Below are 18,174 nucleotides of genomic sequence, written 5' to 3' on the forward strand. Positions count from 1 at the left end.
GTACCTAGCTCTTTTGGGATGAAAGAACTCTATTTGTACAATGTGGCAATTTCTGTGAGATTACTACTTCCACTGTGGCCAATTTCAATAATGAAGGTTCAACAATAAGCACCCAAAATTCAGTTGGCTGCAGGGAGTAGTTATGAGCCCGTTTTGGAGCACATCACCAGGCACAGGGGTGGGAAGGCAGCCTCCCTCCTGCCGGAGATCCTTTGGTATGATTTTAATGTCTTATGCCACACTTGGGTTGACACCTGAAAATCTAACAATAGCATTTTAAATTTAGAAAAGCCATCATGCTTAGGCTATGTTTCCTTTCTAATGCAGTCTAAGTTTTTCTTCCTTGCAGTCCTTATTCTATCCTGCGCTTGTTCAGTCTTTCTATTCGTGAGAACAACCAACCAGTCCCGTCTCATAGCTAGAAACAACACTTAACAGCAGCCTGTTGCTCTGCAGGCAAGGCGGCCACTTCTGAAGTATGGGAGCTGCAGCGATGGCCAGGCCAGGAAAGAGCCCCTCCAGGGAGCAGCTCCAGGGGACGTGGCACACAAGCCCAGCTTCCCAGCTGCTGAGCAAAAGAGGCTCCTCTGCAATGCAGGTGTGACCAGGCCAGACGCATGGCAGGCCCGCTTCTCTGTTTCGTGGGGAGCTGGTTGCAGACCTGCCCCAATGCCCAGTGCCGAGTAAAGCCCCCACAGGTACTGCCAACCCCAGGGATTCCTTCTCACTTTACTCCAGAGGTCGTTCTGCACCCATGCCCAAGTATACCTTGCTTATGACCAGGCTCAATGTGTTTTTAAGAGGTTGTTTCTTGACTTCAATTTCATTCCCCTCTTTGCCTAACCAGCTGTAGCTTATTCTTCAATGTTCAGCTAAAACATTTCTCCTCAGACTGCCAATCTGCAGTCATAAACTCGCATTTCACCCTGCCCTTCTTTGTGACTTATCACATCTCTCATTGTAATTCAACACCTGCCTTCCCCATCAACCGTGCATAACGCCTGCCTCATTTATGAGTGTGTCCCTAAAATGTGCACAGCACCCAGCACATATGCGGGGACTTCAAAGAAAATGAGATTCAAAGATAAGTTTATTTTAGTGCAAAACATTTTTGAAAGCCCTGCACACCTTTTCCATAATAAGCAATTGTCCACAAACTTCCTGAAGTTCTCTTTGTCCAAGGCACTCAATGCAGGTTGGCTACACGAACTATTGAGATGTACATGGTGACGGAACTTTCCAAAGAAAACATCCAGAGACACTCAGTATAGGGAATACTTTATTTGAAAGATCTTGAGCATTATTTCATCTTTATTTTCCATTAAGGCAGTAACATTCTTCCTTCCTGGAGGCAGACGGGGGAATAATCACCTGAGGCTACAGTAAGCTCAGACTAAAGTCAAAGCGAACCACCATGCATAAGGATGCAGCAGAAATACCAGCTGTGGGTGGGGAGAAGCCACATCTTAGCTCCCTGCGCCCACTGCCAAGGACAAGAGCCAGTGCAATGCTTTCCACCTGCTTGGAAAAGAGTGGCCAAGTTGCATTACATCCCACCCTTAGAAGATACCTCCCTGAGGAGCCCTTTCTGGGAAACAAAGGAGTCTAGTGTTGGCTTGCATGGAAATTGCTTAATCTATTGGAGCTGCTCACATCCATACTGTTCTTCCGGGTTTCTTTTGGAATAATTTAAATGTCTCTTTATAAGGGAACTCAGCCAGTTCTTATCCAGCATGTATTCATTCTACCTTTGACATCTGGCTAGGCGTGTGTGTATCTGTGCATGTGTGTGCATGCATGCGTGTGCATGTGGGGTGGGGGAGCTATTTATTGGCACACATTGCCCCCTGGAGGGTTAGGGGTGGCAAAAAAAATCTTTTACAGTAACAACAAAGTAAACATTAATAATAAGGCCTGGCAGCAGTCAGATATGCTGAGCTCTAAGAGAAAATGAAAGCTGAGCAAGATTGCTTTCAAATGTCACCAGATATTTAGCCACACCACAATTACTAGATCTAACACGTGGGGCTAAACCATGGAGAGGCAGCACCCTAAAATACTGATGCTTACGTATAGCCCCATGCTGCCCCCTAGTGGTCAATGCTCCATTACAGCCTTCTTGGCTTCAACCTTGCACCAGGAGTTGAGACTCTACTTGAGGGCAGAGTATTCAAGATATTAGATCTGGTTTGAGTTTAGATTCTAGAGTTAAAAATCGCTGTCTTATTGGCTGAGATAAAAAGAACCCTCATGACCAGTGAGACTCCAGTCCTGAGGCTTACTTCTGCAGGCTGTGAGAGATTCTTAGGACCCAACAGCCTGCCGGATCTGTCACTTGCTCCAAGTATTCAGAGACATGCTTGGCTGGAAGAGAAGGCCACAGAGGAGGCATGGTTCTCAGAGGGGGTGCAGCACAGTCACAGCGAGCTAGGAAGAGAGGCTTTCTATGGCCTAACAGCCTCTACTCGCAGGCATCAGGACAGGTTTGCTGAGCCCCCTTCCTGGTTCTCGTCTTGAACAAAGGAAAAGGCAGTTGCATTAAACTGGCTTGAGTCTATCCAAATTAATAATATTGAGGCTTCTATCCTTGACTAACAGCAAGAGCAGGAAGACTGCCTGGAAAATAACTTCCTTTTTTCCTTCTAGATTTTCAAAGAAGTAAATAGATCAAGAATTAAAAAAAAAAAATGTTTGTGGAGACTGTGTCTTCTGCAAAGAAGAAAGTACTTTTTGTTAAATACAAAAGAGGCATTATGTTGGCTGAACCAAGATGCGCTTTCTGGAATCTGGTATGTCACCAAGCTGACAATGCCGGAGTGGCGGGTCCCGGTGCTGCCTGGGTGACGGGATTGGGTGTGCTGCCTCTCACCTCGCCCCCCTGCGCCTTACACCCTTTTCATTCCTTTCCCCATGAGACAGGCAAACACCGTCATGACCATTTTGGGGTTCACTTCCACCAGGTCTTCTGGGAGGGCATACACTCTTGCTCCAATTTTTCGGGCCATGGAGATGGCATACCTAAGAGGCAGAAAACAGGACAAGTGAGGACATCCCCAGGATTAGAATTTCAGTCCCTCCGCTTGCAGTCAAGACAGAACTCACTGCTGCCAGTCACCAGCCCCTTCCACCTTCGTAAACACACCTTGGCTCAACAAAGTTCCCAGGAGGGTGTTTCAGAGTCTGTGGAAATGCATATTATACAAAAACTATGCATGGATTTCAAATCTGGGCCACCAAGGTAGGCTTACATTCAAATCCCTCTTCTGCATACTTTCTGAGGTTCCTTTGTATGATTTGTCCTTAGAGACCTCCCTAGCTCCTGCCACTTTTGAAACCCATACCAGGAGTGTGTGTTTAGGCTACAGAGCATGGCAGAGAAAAGTCACAGAACTGAACAAAGAGTTGTGCTGGGAAAAGTCTGCAGACGACACTTCAACCTTAGAAACATTTTTATGAGAGAAAAGATGACTAATGCATCTATAACACCTCAACCTTATGCATCAGTTCTTTTATTCCTTTCTTCTTTCTTTTTGTTCTCTTATGCATGTGTTTATTTATGGTACTATAGTGTTAGAATAGCTGGAGTTTTACAACCTGTATTTTTTTCACATTAAATTCCCATAGTTGCATCAGAACATTTTTGCTCTATTTACAGGATAAGAAGATTATTTTATTCATTGTAATCTATTTTCAAATGAGCCCTCACTGCTACCTGGCTGTTCTATTACTCACCTAATTCATTATCTAGTGACTGCTTGCAATGGTTACTACAGAGAATCTCATTCCATCCAAGCCCCATTATGTACACTTCTGTGCTCCTAAATATTTTACCACTACTTTGTTTCATAAACTTTTAAGAAAGATTTATTTATTTGAAATGCAGAGCAACAGAGAGATGGGGGTGGGGAGAAAAGAGGGAAAGAGGGCGAGAGGGAGAGAAAGAGAGAGATATCTTCCATCCACTAGTTCACTCTCCAAATGGCTGCAATGGCTGGGGCTAGTCCAGGCGGATATCAGACATCCAAAACTCCCTCTGAGTCTCCCGTGTGGGTGGCAGGGGTCCAAGCACTTGGGCCATCATCTGCTGCCTTTTCTGGGTGCATTAGCAGGGAGCTGGATCAGAAGCAGCACAGCCAAGACTGGTACCGGCACTCTGAGATGGGATGCCAGTGTTACAAGGGATGGCTTAACCAGCTGCACCGCTGCACCACAGCACCAGCCCCTGCTGCTGCTTTGATCAAATTATTAAGAGCACCAGGCAGGAGTGCTCCTATTCTTTCTCCTTTTTCTCCTCTCAATAACTTCCTTTATACTAATTATGAGTGAAATCTAATTTTTCCATTTTCAAATATAGAGGGAAGATTGTTTAAAAATCAGAAGGGAGCTTAAAAAAATTCCAATCTTGACACCATAGCTGAACCCTTCTTAGCATTTTTCAAGGTCATTTTCTATCTTGCCTTTGTGGCGAGTGCTTGGGAAGCCTGGGCTCTGAAGTCAGGCACTCAGTCTCAGCTGCACAACTGAACACCTGTAGGACCCAATCACATCTGCGCTCAAGGCTTTTTTGTTTGTTTGTTTCAAAGATCTCTGGGTTTTCTCATGTGTCCTTCCACCTTCTGGAATGCTTTTCTTCTCTCCTGTCCCCATGCACTCCCTCCTTACCTGCCCTTTGAATCCAGCTCACGGCAGGTGCCGAGTACTCTATAGTTCCATTTCCCCCTCCTGTCCCCTCCACAGCACCCTGAACGCCTCCTCCCACACCACCCCTCACAGTCTATTACAGCTGCCGTTCAATTACTGGTCTTCTCTCCATTAGACTGTGCTAAACATCAGCCTACCAGAGCACAGGGTCTCTGCTTTCCCAAACTGGGAGCAGAGAGAGGGGCACTGTTGGGATCAGCGCTCGGCACTAGGCACTTGTGAACTGCAGCCCTGTGGTATTATGGGTTAATTGTGTCCCTCTCCAATTCACAGGTAGAATTCCTAATGCCCACTGCCTCAGGCTGTGAGCTTACTGGAGGACAGATGGAGCCTCATAGTTAAGATGAAGTCATGTGGAGTAGGGTGGGCCCTAATCCAGTGTGACCAGTGTCCTAAGAGGAAGGATACAGAGAGAGGTAGGATGGCTACATGAAGTCAGAGACGTACAGGGAGAGCCCCGTGTGAAATGGAGCCATGCATCTATCAGCCAAGGGACGCCAAGGATGGCAGCCGTCACAGCAGGAACCAGCCCTGCCAACTTCTTGATTTTACACCTCTGTCCGCTAAGCTTGTGCTGTTTCCAGTCACACAGCATGGGGGGGTGCGTTGTGAGGGCAGCCCCAGGAAACCAACATGGCCACTGGGAGATCAGAGCAGGGCCTGGCCAACCCCGGAGAAGGCCCAGAGGGGAAACATCCTAGGCTTGGCAGGCTCCATTGCAACTGCTCAACTCTGCTTTTGCAGGGAAGACACCGCCCACTATACACCTGTAGGCACAGTGTTCCAATAAAACTTTATTTACAAAAGCAGCCAACAGGCCAGATCTGGCTCAGAGACTGTGATCTGCTGGCCCTCTTCTTGGAGAATATCGTTTGGCAGGTGGCCTGAGTGGTGTAGGCGATGCCGGCGGCCCGCAGGCTGGTGAAGACCCTGGCGTTGAACCCCACCCCTGAGCATGCTACGGATATTCATGAAGGAGGCCTGCCAAGAACAAACTTTATTTTGGAAGTCTCATGGATGAGGATTAAGCCATTGGTTTTATCAAACCATACGCTCGCTCATCAGTTCTAAGAATATTCTCGTTCTTTGTCTTGTTTCCATTCCAACACTAGGAGCCCTAAACTGCTATTGGGCCATATCTAAGGTAATGATAAGACTCCAATAAGCCTAGAGAAGAAAAAGCATCAAATGTTGAACATGTTTTCACAAAGGCATGGACATTAGACTTTGCAAGTATCCGGTTGCCAGTTGGGCCCCAGCCCCAATCTCAGGTTGAGGTACCTACTTTGCATTGTTGAGCTTCTCTTCATCATCCAGGTTTTCTGTCTTCAGAAGGTCATAGTTAATGGAACCTGGCTGAATGGCATCGATGAGATCCAGAACAGGGAGACTTGTGCTAATCTTTGGGTCCTACACAGAGGGAAAGGGCAAGAATTACCAGCACATCCCAAAGTTACTTCCCAAAACTCAAAGGAAGCAGTGCTCAGTTCTTTTCCTTATGGACTGCACAGAGCCCAGTCAGCAAATGCTACCAAGTTCCATACAGCTTTCAAATGAAAAACAGTTTCTGCAGGGGCATCTACAGAAAACTCCTTGCCCATGGCAGGGAGTCATTCTCAACCAATGAAAGGAAGAAGTTAGCACAACCATAAGAAAGCATAAGAACAGAACTAGATTACTGTTTTTTGTTTTTTTTTTTTGTTTTTTGTTTTTTTTTGTTTTTTTGTTTTTTTTTTTTTTTTTTTTTGGACAGGCAGAGCTAGACAGTGAGAGAGAGAGAGACAGAGAGAAAGGTCTTCCTTCTGTTGGTTCACCCCACAAAATGGCCACCACAGCTGGCACTGAACCGATCTGAAGCCAGGAGCCAGGTGCTTCTCCTGGTTTCCTATGCGGGTGCAGGGCCCCAGGACTTGGGCCATCCTCCACTGCCTTCCTGGGTCACAGCAGAGAGCTGGATTGGAAGAGGAGCAACTGGGACAGAACTGACGCCCCAAGTGGGACTAGAACCCAGGGTGCCGGCGCTGCAGGCGGAGGATTAGCCTAGTGAGCTGTGGCGCCGGCCAGTTGTTTTTTCTTTTAAAGATGTATTTATTTGAAAGGCAGAGAGGCAGAGGTAGAGAGAGATCTTCCAATCCCTGGTTCACTATCCAGCTATGCTGATCCAAAGGCAGGAGCCAGGAGCTCATTCCAGGTCTCCCACGCAGGTGAAGGGGCCCAGGTACTTGGGCCATCTTCCACTGCTTTCCCAGGCCATAGCAGAGAGCTGGATAGAAGTGGAGCAGCTGGAACTCAAACTGGCTCCCATATGGGATGCCATTACTGCAGGCAGCAGCTCTACCCACTATGCCACAGCATCGGCCCTAAGAATACTGACTTAAGTCCCAGTAATTCAGTAGTAAAATAGAGGAGGGAAGATGTTAGGGAAACCCTGTCTCTCTTAGGGGACATCCCAGAGGTGAGTGGCAGGGAAAGTGATGAGGGTGCAGGTGGACAGGAGCTTCCAAGGATTCCCACTTCTTGAAGACCTCATGGAAAGAGACGAGCTCTTGCCCAGGAGACAGTAACAGCAATTGTGTGACACATGCAATAACAGTAATGCATATATGGATGCCTCACAGTGTGGTCAACACTCTCTCCTAAGTTCTTACTTGATTAAGTGGAGGCATCACATTTTTATTTTTTTTTTAACTCTTGGCTCAAAGTTTTTCAACTTAACTTATTTTAAATTGATATATTAAATCATATGTATGAGTGTTTATCATGCATAACATAATGTTTTAAAGTCTATGTACATGGTAGAATGGTTAAATTTAGTTGATTAGCAAAGGAATTACATAGTTATCATTTTCATAATATTTTATTTATTCATTTATTTGAACAGAAGACTGACAGAAAGAGGCAGGGAGGGAGAGGGAGAAGGGGAGAAAGAGGGAGAAGGGGAGTGAAGAGAGAGAGAGAGGGAGAAGGAGGGAGAGAGGGAGAGAGGGAGAGAGGGAGAGAGGGAGAGAGGGAGAGAGGGAGAGAGGGAGAAGGAGAGGGAGAGGGAGAGAATCTTCTATCTGCTGGTTCACCAGCTGATGCTGGACCAGACTGAAGTCAGGGGCAGGAACTCCATCTGGAGTTCCTAAGAACTTGGACCATCATCTGCTGCTTCCCAGGATATACGTTAGTAGGAAGCTGAACTGGAGTTGAGGCTGGATCCCAGGCACTCTGAAATGGATGTCCCAAGTGGCAGCTAAACTGGCTGCAGCACAATGACTGCCCACATAGTTATCGTTGTCGTGGTGAGAACACCACATGCACACCTAATCTTAACGTACAGATGAGTAGAAGGAGTTTCTGCTGCTAAGAATAAAGTTGGGATTTGAACTTGAAATTCTGACTTCAGATCCTGGGCTCGCTCTTGGGTGTGTGAAAACATTCTGATGTTCACACCAAGGCTGCGAATGCTCCCACAAAACAAATGCACAGAACTCTGCACCATCTCTGCTCCTCTCCCACTGCTCCAAAAGAGGGCACAGTCTGGGGACCTGCAGGTGCAGCCATGAGTCACCATCGCAGACAGTGAAGTCCAACAGCCTCGTGTGCAAGGGTCCAAATCAGAATAAATTCCAAGCAAGAAACAGGACTTAGGACTCCTGAAGAAGCTAGTTCCCTAGCATCTATCTTCCTGTAGGAGGTTTTAAAAGCACAACAGGTCCATTTTTATTTACTCTCCAGTAATAAAAGGACCACCATAAAATTAAAATCAGTAGAGCCTCACAACAGAGTTTCCATCATTAGCCAAGGCTTCTATTGCCACAGAACTTGTTGGTGAAGACTCACAAGGGGTTCTCATACAGAAATCAACAAATGACAAACGCTGGCGAGGATTTGGGGAAAAAGGTGCCCTGGTCCACTGCTGATGGGAATGTAAACTGGTGCAGGCACTGTGGAAGACAGTATGGAGATACCTCAGAAATCTGAATATAGACCTACCATGTGATCCAGCCATCCCACTCCTGGGAATTTACCCAAACCAAAAGAAATCAGTATCTGAAAGAGTTATCTGTACACCATGTTCACTGCAGCACAATTCATAATAGCTACAATATGGAATCACCTAGATGTCCATCAACTGTTGACTGGATAAAGAAATTATGATATATACACACAATGGAGTACTACTCAGCTCTTAAAAAAAATGAAATTCTGTCTTTCGCAACAAGATAATGGCAGCTGGAAACGATTATACTTAGTGAAATAAGCCAACCCCCAAAAGACAGATGTCAAGTGTTTTCCCTGATCTGAGGTAGCTAATAGAATACCTGAAATGTAATTTACTGGAGTGAAATGGACATCTTGAGATTCGACAGTTGTTACAGCCCTTGTCCCTTCTGTTGAGGAACAGTAATTTTTTTCTCTTCGTATTATTTGTTGAACTCTTTTACTTAGCATAGGGCTAACTATATGATTATTAAGTAAGCTGAAAATAGATCTTTGTAAAAATTAAGAACAGAGGGGCCGGCGCCGTGGCTCACTTGGTTAATCCTCCACCTGCGGCAACGGCATCCCATATGGGCACCAGGTTCTGGTCCCGATTGCTCCTCTTCTGGTCCAGCTCTCTGCTATGGCCCAGGAGTGCAGTGGAGGATGGCCCAGGTGCTTGGGCCCTGCACCCGCATGTGAGACCAGGAGAAGCACCTGGCTCCTGGCTTCGGATCAGCGCAGTGCTGGCCATAGTGGCCATTTGGGGGGTGGTGAACCAACGGAAGGAAGACCTTTCTCTCTGTCTCTCTCTCTGTCTATAACTTTACCTGTCAAATAAAAAAAATTAAGAATGGGAATGGGAGAGGGAGGAGGAAGAAAGGTTGGAGCATGGGAGGGAGGGAGGGTAGAGAGGGAAGTGTCACTATGTTCCAAAATCTGTATATATGAAATACACGAAACTTGTATAACTTAAATAAAATTTAAAAAAATAAAGTAAGCAAAAGGAATAAAAAGAAAAACAAAATTAAAAAATTAAAAAAAAAAACTCACAAGGAAAGTAAATGGAAAGATTCAAGTTCTGTTTCCTTCCTGCTCTTGGCCCACAGTCTTGTAGAGGTGCTGATGAGCTGAGAATGGTCATCAACTGGCCGAAGCAGATAAGGAGTGGGCCAGGATGATTTCCAAAATGGTGACTCCAGAGTGGTACTGTGCATGGGCATTTGGCCTAGCATTGAAGAAACCCACGTTCCATACTGGAGTGCCCGAGTTCAAGTTCTGGCTGCAGCTCCCAATCCCAGCTTCCTGGGAAGCAGCAGATGACGGCTCCAGTGGTGGGGGTCCTGCCACCCACGTGGGGGACCTGGGTTGAATTCTGGATTTGGCCTGGTTCAGCCTGAGCCACTGTGGACATCTGGGGAGTGAACCAGCAGATGGGAGTTTTTTGTCTATCTCTGTCCCTGTCTGTCCTGCTGCCTCCCCAATAACAGGAGGCTTCTGCTCACTTCAGTCACCAGCCTCAACTCCACTGTGCAGACCAAACAGTGGGCCAGTGGCAGGGGTGAGCAGAAGTGGCTGTCATCTGTGACAAGCTCACAGCAGGTGGACAGTCCTTGTACAGCCTACTCAGACCTCTCTTCCTGGTTTTTTCCCTTGATTTTAAAACAGAGAATTGATATCATGTCAAACTGCTCCCAGCAACCCTGTTAACACACCTGCAAAGGGTTACCTCCTCCAACTCACATCCTGACCTTTAAACTAGAGAAACGTAGTTATGACAACACAGACATTAGTATAATAAGGATCAAGTGCACAGGTCCCTTGAGGAAGAAGCCAGATAATGTATGAAACATGAGTTAAGAAATTTAATAAAATATAATGCTGTTATTAATAGAAATGGGATTTGGATACAAGTACACAATTGCTTTTTTAAACAAAATCACATGGGAGATGTTTTAATATGCTGCATTTTACCATTATAATTTTAAAATCTGAAACATGAAGGTATGCATTTTTAAAAAATATTTACATTTTGAGTTAGTTTGAAAGAACAAATGCCTAAAATGATGTCTATAAAATGACAAGAACAAGAAATCTGTCAGTGAAATGGCTGATGAACATCAAAACAATAATGGGGCATTTAAACAAAATCAAAATGGAGGGGGGAGCTCCATATGCCTGGCCTCGAAGGTCACGTCCACACGTAAAGAAGACAATAAAGATGAGCACAGAGCTCTGGTGCCTCCAGCGAGAGACTAAGGCGTTTACCTTGAAACTAGAGATGGACGAGCTTTTCTCCGCCTCCTTCAACGTTTCATTCACCCAGTTGACAATAATGTCATCGTTGACCTTCTGCCCACCACCAATTTCTTCAAGGATGTTCAGTGTGTACCTGAGCAAAATCAAGAATGACTTCTGGAGAAAAGTTGCCAAAGAATTTCATGTAACAAAAAGTAGCCAAGGGTAGAAATTTTATTTTCCTTCAAGCCATGTCATACAAGTATAGATATATTGGATGCTGTTATAATGGAAGAAAAAAAGAAAACTTAATAACTAAATAAATCTTTTTAAAGAAGAATGTAAAGTGATATTATTTCTTTTAAAAAATAAAATGTAAATTTATAGTTGTTACAAAGAAATGCAAAGCGAATACCTGCTTCTTGACTTTTTTTTTTTTTTTTTTTTTTGACAGGCAGAGTGGATAGTGAGAGAGAGAGAGAGACAGAGAGAAAGGTCTTCCTTTGCCGTTGGTTCACCCTCCAATGGCCGCCGCGGCCGGCGCACCGCGCTGGCAGGAGCCAGGTACTTATCCTGGTCTCCCATGGGGTGCAGGGCCCAAGGACTTGGGCCATCCTCCACTGCACTCCCTGGCCACAGCAGAGAGCTGGCCTGGAAGAGGGGCAACCAGGACAGAATCCGGCGCCCAGACCGGGACTAGAACCTGGTGTGCCGGCGCCGCAGGTGGAGGATTAGCCTAGTGAGCCACGGCGCCGGCCAAATACCTGCTTCTAAGCATGGTCATTGCTGAGACAGGAAGAGAAAGCAGAAGAGATTGAAGAAAGGAAACGAAAAGCAAAGGATTGCAACCATTGACTACTCAGTGTTAGAAAAGTCCCAGTAGCTGGGGCTGTCGCTGTGGCGCAGTAGGTTAAAGCCCTAGCCTGTATCCCTGGCATCCAATATGGGCACCGGTTCTAGTCCTGGTTGCTCCTCTTCCAGTTCAGCTCTCTGCTATGGCCTGGGAAAGCAGTAGAAGATGGCCCAAGTCCTTGGGCCCCTGCACCCATGTGGGAGACCCGGAAGAAGCTCCTGGCTCCTGGCTTCAGATCGGTGCAGCTCCAGCCGTTGTGGTCATTTGGCGAGTGAATTAGCGGAATGGAAGATTTCTCTCTCTCTGACTCTACCTCTCTCTGTAACTCTGTCTTTCAAATAAATAAAGTAATTCTTTAAAAAAAAGTCTCAATAGCCAACATGATGAAGTAGAAAAGAGCTTCTTTCTTATACCACTGAAGTAGAAATGTTAGTAAGACAGTGACCAAAGGTAATATCTAGTCTAGGGGTAAGAGTCACCTTGGATACTGACTGTTAGGAGAACTGGTTGGGTTTTTCATGTGGCGGGGCCAGGGAAGTACGCATTTATTAAGAAGATGCTTCTAGTCCTTGCAATTCTGTGAAGCAGAGAAGAATCACCATTCCCTAAAGCTGCCTCCGTCTGAAAGGGAAGAAAGCCAGGCAGTGGAACAACACTCAGGTGTGGTGACCTCCTGACCAGGTTTGCAGGACGAGGTCAAGTGACACATGCGAGGCCTTCAGGGCTAGGATTACAGAGTGCTTCTCAAAGGAAACTCAAGAGTCCTGAGATTAAATCTGCCCCAGCAGGGCTGACCTGAATGAGGTCACCTCCACCTGGGTGTCTCAGGATTTCGCTTACATAATCTGTGGAGTGTGGATCTTTTCCAGTCCCTACTTCCGTACAAAGCACAATTCTCCCACGATTTTCCACATGGTTTGCAAGTTTAACCTCTGAAATAAGAGGATGCCCTTCCTTTGTCAAGATGAAAGCACCTTCCTTTCCTTGTAGATAGGGAGGAAATGGCTTTTGCAATTTTATATAATAAAGAAATCCCGTTTACCAGGGCCAGAGTTGTGGCATAGTAAGTTAAGCTTGTGACACTGGCATCCCATATCTGAGTGCCAGTTTGAACCCTGGCTGTTTTGCTTCCAATCTAGCTCCCTGCTAATGCTCCTGGGAAGTCAGAAGATGGTGGCCCAAGTAATTGGGACCCTACCACCCATGAGTGCTCTCTCTCTCCGTCTCCTACCCCCTCATCACTCTGCTTTTTAAATAATACATACTTATTCTTTAAAGAAATGACATTTAGCACACTGGCAGTAACATCATCTCAATGGTTCCTCCCCACATCTCCCTCCAATCGGCTGGCTCTTCATCCTTCTGCGTCTCCTCTTCACAGAACTTCCTGCCCACAGTACAGTTCTGGTCATGTCATCTCCAGTGACTCCATGGCCCAAGGAAGGCCATTCAATGACTGAGCGGCCACAGGAAGCCCTTCACAATTTGACTCAAAGGCTTTTTCCAGTGTGTCTCCCATTTCCTTCTCCCCTTCCCTCTTCCTTGCCCAGCCCCATCTCTCTCTCTCTCTCTCTCTCTCTCTCTCTCTCTCTCTGTGTGTGTGTGTGTGTGTGTGTGTGTCTCTCTGTCTCTCTCTCTCTCACACACACACATACACATTCCACTACATAGAACCATTGGCAGCTCCCTGGCCACACCCTGCCCTCCCCGCCTCCCCAGCCTCCTACTTCCAAGTCTTCCATTCTCTCTGCCTGGGCTGCCTTACCCCTAGAGTGAATTTCTAATGCTTTGAACAATTCCCAGCTCAAGGATCACCTTGTTAAGCCACATACTCTATTACTGTCACATCTGCCTCATGCCTGTTCCCCAGAACTTTTGGTGGACTTGTTGTCACCGTGTCCCCTCGGACAGGGCCCCACGGACTCTGTTCATCATGGTGTTCCATGAGTCAGCAGAACGCCCAGTGCCTTCTGGGCATAAGTAATGAAAATGCAGAGTCAGGAAAAATTAATGGAGCACCTTTCTCCCAGGGAAAGCAAGAAGGTAGCATAGATGAGAACGCTTAATTGGAGCTCAGAGATGAGGCCAAAATGCTAAGGAGTAATCAGCTCAAATGACATAAATCCTCGGTGAATTTTCAAAATATTCCTAGTTTGAAAAAGACTCTACAGTTGATCTGTGCACAAAGATTATGACTTTAGGGTAACGGGCTTCTTGTTTCCTGATAGCATGGGTATTAAGCTATTAGTCTTTACCATAACATTTAAGAATTTGTCTTCTCATAAGAAATGGTAGGCCAGTGCTTGCTTCTCTAGGTCCTCTCTCTGTAATCTGATAGACTTAAGTTTAATCACCAGCAGTTTTCCTTGAACTTGGGCTGTAATGCTCTGCTTTGTTGACAGGGTTGAGGGAAATGAAGCAACTTGAGCTAGGAACTGAACAGTATGGAGGGGATTCCACCATTATACAAAAGGCCATCCCTAGAGACTGGTGCTGTGGCATAACAGGTTAAGCATAGTGGTGCCAGCATCCCATATGGACGCTGGTTCGAGTCCTGGCTGCTCCACTTTTGATCCAGCTCCCTACTAATGTGCCTGGGAAAGCAAAGGAAGATGGCCCAAGTCTTTGGGTCCCTGAACCCATGTGGGATACTCAGAAGAAGCTCCTGGCTCCTGTCTTAAGATCAGCCTAGCACTAGCCATTGCAGCCATTTGGTAAGTGAACCAGTGGATGGAAGACCTCTCTCGGTCTCATCTTCTCTCTGTCTGTAACTCTGCCTCTTAAATAAATAAATAAATCTTTAAAAAAAGGCCATCCATGAAAATAAAGCAGCCACCACAAAGCAGGGCCCCTTGTAGAGAGGTGTAGACACCTGCGAGGCAGCCTGCTGTACTCTGGAGTTTAAGAACAGTCCCTCACAGTAGCACAGTATTCTGGGGAACACCAAGGCAGATGCAGAGGTTCACAGGAATGTGAACCTTATACATTCCATTGAAAACAAATAGAATAATGGATGGAAATAGGTTTGAGCTACAACCCTAGACAGTCCACTAAGCAACTCCTCAACTAAATGTTCATTCAAAATTTAAAACAAAAACAAGTTTGGACTTTGTTGATCTATATTTCTCCTTGTGACATAATCACTGTATATCACCAGACTTGTTTGGGGACAACTGTGCTATTAAATGGAGCCCCTAGACAAGATCTCAGTGTTACTGGCATTTGTGAAATGTGCTACACTGAAAAATCCTTTGTTCAAAATGAAATGGCACCGTGAGACCCAGTGCCAGCCAGGCCCACCTTCAACAAAAGGGGACTGATGAGGGGCTACAGAAGCAGTGATTACTGTTTGCTTCCCTGCCTCCCAACATGTGTTTTATTTCTCTAGCATTTGGCATGGCGCTAACAAGCAACTCTGCTGCCTCCACCATCTGTAGCCTGTTTGAGGTGGAGTGAGTACACTCACTTGCCTGTCTCAGACTCATCTCCTTTGCTTGGGTCTGACCATCATTTTCATTGGCTGACAGCCTGCTTGTGCCCCAAGTTGATGAAGGCACTTTAAAAAGTATGTGGAAAGATGGAATTAAACAATAATGTACATTTTCCACGGACTTTTTGAAGACACTTCATATACTCACACTACTGCCAGTTCTCTAACCTGAGAATGATCTCCAGGCTTGCTGATGGGATAAGAGGGATGTAAGCCCCCAACTAATATTTGTTCCTGGGGGGAAATGACACACCATTTATATTCTGAGTAAATGAACAATTAAGCTTGGACTGGCTGTGAATTTAATAGGTATGTTAATATGTGGCACACAGAGGAAAAAGAAAGAAAAATAATCCCTTCATTTCTTCTGGTTTCATTTACATAATTACTAGTCATTTCTTCTCCTCTAGCAATGAAGTTTTTCTCTGACCACTTTCTTATTCTGACAATTCTGGTGTAGTAAACACTCATGAGAAATATGATCTATCAATCAGGTGCAGGCAGCAGTAACATATATCAATACTAGCCCCAAAGTAGGACTCTGGGCCACATTTTTATAAGATTTCCAGAACAAAGATCATAATACAAAATGATTTCCAGATATTATGAAATTTACAAGTGAATAGAGTTGGCCTGATTTTCTTTTTTGGCATTAAATAGAATATACCAAAGATTATTTTGTAGTATAATCTGTGAATGAATATAACTGTTACAACTAAAAGGACTGTCGTTTTGAGTTTTGAAGCAATCAGAACTGAAAGCCAATCTATTAAGAATTAAATCCACTGCTTCCTGGGCTTTTGGCTAAGAAAAAAAATGTAAAGCCATGTGTGAAATACAATAAATATAAGTAGTTTCTGGAAATACACTGGTGAGAATGGGTATTAGTAACTACCAGTGATGCTCCAGATACATGCAGTAAAATAGAAGATAGAGTTGGCATTTCTGTAGTTCTGGAGTTTTCTACGCCAGAGGAGTCTTAAGACATCTGCCTCCATCATGAAGAGACTTTGTTTTAGAACTGAGTAAAGGGGTTCTGCCTGTGATAAAGCAAATGTAAATCAGGTCAAATCTATTATGATCACTGCTGATTCTCCTATCTCCCCTGCAAACACTAACATAATTATATCGAGAACCAATCACGAATATTAGAATCTGTAGACAGAGGCCTTGGAATAAAGCTAAGGCACCTAAGGATACTGCAAAGCTTGTCTTTGCCATGACTTTGTTAGACAGAATGAAATGAGACATGTGGTTTCAGGGGCATCCTTCCAGGTATAAACATAAATTAAGTTATACTAATAAACTCCAATGGAGATATGTGAATTTTTGCCTGGTCAGAACTATCAGCACGGGGGAAACAGAAAACATTTAAAAGTAATCTATTTCTCTAAAATCTGACCAGGCTCATGCTTCTTTACCAAAAACTGTTTATTTATCTTACAATATATTTTATCATATACAACATTATACACTATTATTTAACTAACATCACCATACAGTTCTTACATTAAACAAATGTATATGCAACTCCAAAAGTTACCAAAAGGTCCCTATTAAATAATAACTCTATATTAAAGCTTTGATAAAGATGAACTTTAATAGAGAACATTAAAGTCTATATTAAAGGAATTTCTACTTCTGGAGTAACAGGGACCAGATCAAAATACCCAAAACACAATGACAAACATTTGCAACATTTTTGTTCAGGCACTGGACAACAGGAAGTATAGGACAGTGGGAAGACAGAAGGAAGAGAAACAAGAGGAGCCAGATATTGTCCCAGCAGGGAGAGAGTTTCCAGGCTGCTATACAGGGAGAGAAAACCCAAACAGCACAGCCACGCCCCCTTAATTGAGGAGGAATGAACAATACAGCCATGCCCCCTGAATTGAGGGGGAATGCAAAGAAGCCAAGAGGTCTAGAGTCTGTGGGAAAGAATATTAGAAAAGAGAGAAAAGAATCATCTAGATAATCTGGAAATAAAGTTCCAGAGTCATCTTGCATGGCTTCCTACAGTGCATGCATGTGAAGACACCACTGGAGGCTGGAGAAGGAGCCCTCAGCAACAGACAGGGCAATGCCCGGAGATCACGCAGGGCTCAAAATGATTTGGTTCCCACCAGCTGGTGCAGAGAATGTTCATAATACAGAACTCAGAAAGGTAGTATCTCAGTGCTAAGAGGCAAAATGAGGTCCACACTAATTAAACTTAACATAAGCCTCAAAAGGATCAAGCTGTATTTAAGCGACTTAATTTCATAGTAGGATAAATTTAAGAATTTTTAAAGGAATACAGAAATACCCACTACTCAGCTAGGTACAATTCATAATATCTGGCAACAACAAAAAATTAGCAGCATACAAAGAAGCCAGAAATTATTACTCCCAATAAATATATAAAGAAATTAAAAGAAATAGATCCAGAAATAACAGTAATTACAATTATATTCTCTATATTGAAGAACATGGTAGAGGAAAGGAGAGACATGGGAGTTATGAAAAAGACTCAAAATTTCTAGACATGTAGTATAGAAATAAAAGAATATAGGCACTGTTTGGGGTTAGTGAAACATTAGAAACTATAGAAATGGGAGGGAGAGATTACTGAACTAGAAGACACATAGTACAAATTATCCAAACGGAAACACAGAAATCATGAATCCTAGGGGAAATAAGTTCAGGACCAAGTTTAGTAACAGAACACACACACTCAGCATCACCTGGAACAGGGGTGTGTGGGGTACACAACATAGATTTGAAGCAATGAAAGCCAAAAGGTTTTCAACTTTGGTGGAAATATAAACATGCACATCCGATAAGCTCAGCAATCCTCAAGCACAAGAAATACCACCACCTGTCACAATTAAAAGTTTAAAACTAGCGATAAAATGGTATCTTACAAGCAGTCAGAAATAAAAACACA

The 18,174-nt window shown here is 44.4% G+C and overlaps 1 protein-coding gene across 4 annotated transcripts in view; it reads right to left on the reverse strand.

The window, feature by feature from the left end:
* Positions 1 to 1,266: 1,266 nt before the first annotated feature.
* LCP1 (lymphocyte cytosolic protein 1) overlaps positions 1,267 to 18,174 on the reverse strand; it is a 100,335-nt gene continuing 83,427 nt past the window's right edge. For all 4 annotated transcript variants that reach the window (XM_051850058.2, XM_051850060.2, XM_051850059.2 and 1 more), the window contains exons 16-18: positions 10,936 to 11,059; positions 5,987 to 6,111; positions 1,267 to 3,018 (exon numbers count right to left, since the gene is read on the reverse strand). In XM_051850058.2, coding sequence (XP_051706018.1) covers positions 2,886 to 3,018; positions 5,987 to 6,111; positions 10,936 to 11,059 — 382 coding nt within the window. In that variant the 3' untranslated portion in view covers positions 1,267 to 2,885. The remainder of the gene's footprint in view (positions 3,019 to 5,986; positions 6,112 to 10,935; positions 11,060 to 18,174) is intronic.

This window comes from Oryctolagus cuniculus, chromosome 9, assembly GCF_964237555.1.
Source record: "Oryctolagus cuniculus chromosome 9, mOryCun1.1, whole genome shotgun sequence".
Classification (NCBI taxonomy): Eukaryota; Metazoa; Chordata; class Mammalia; order Lagomorpha; family Leporidae; genus Oryctolagus; species Oryctolagus cuniculus.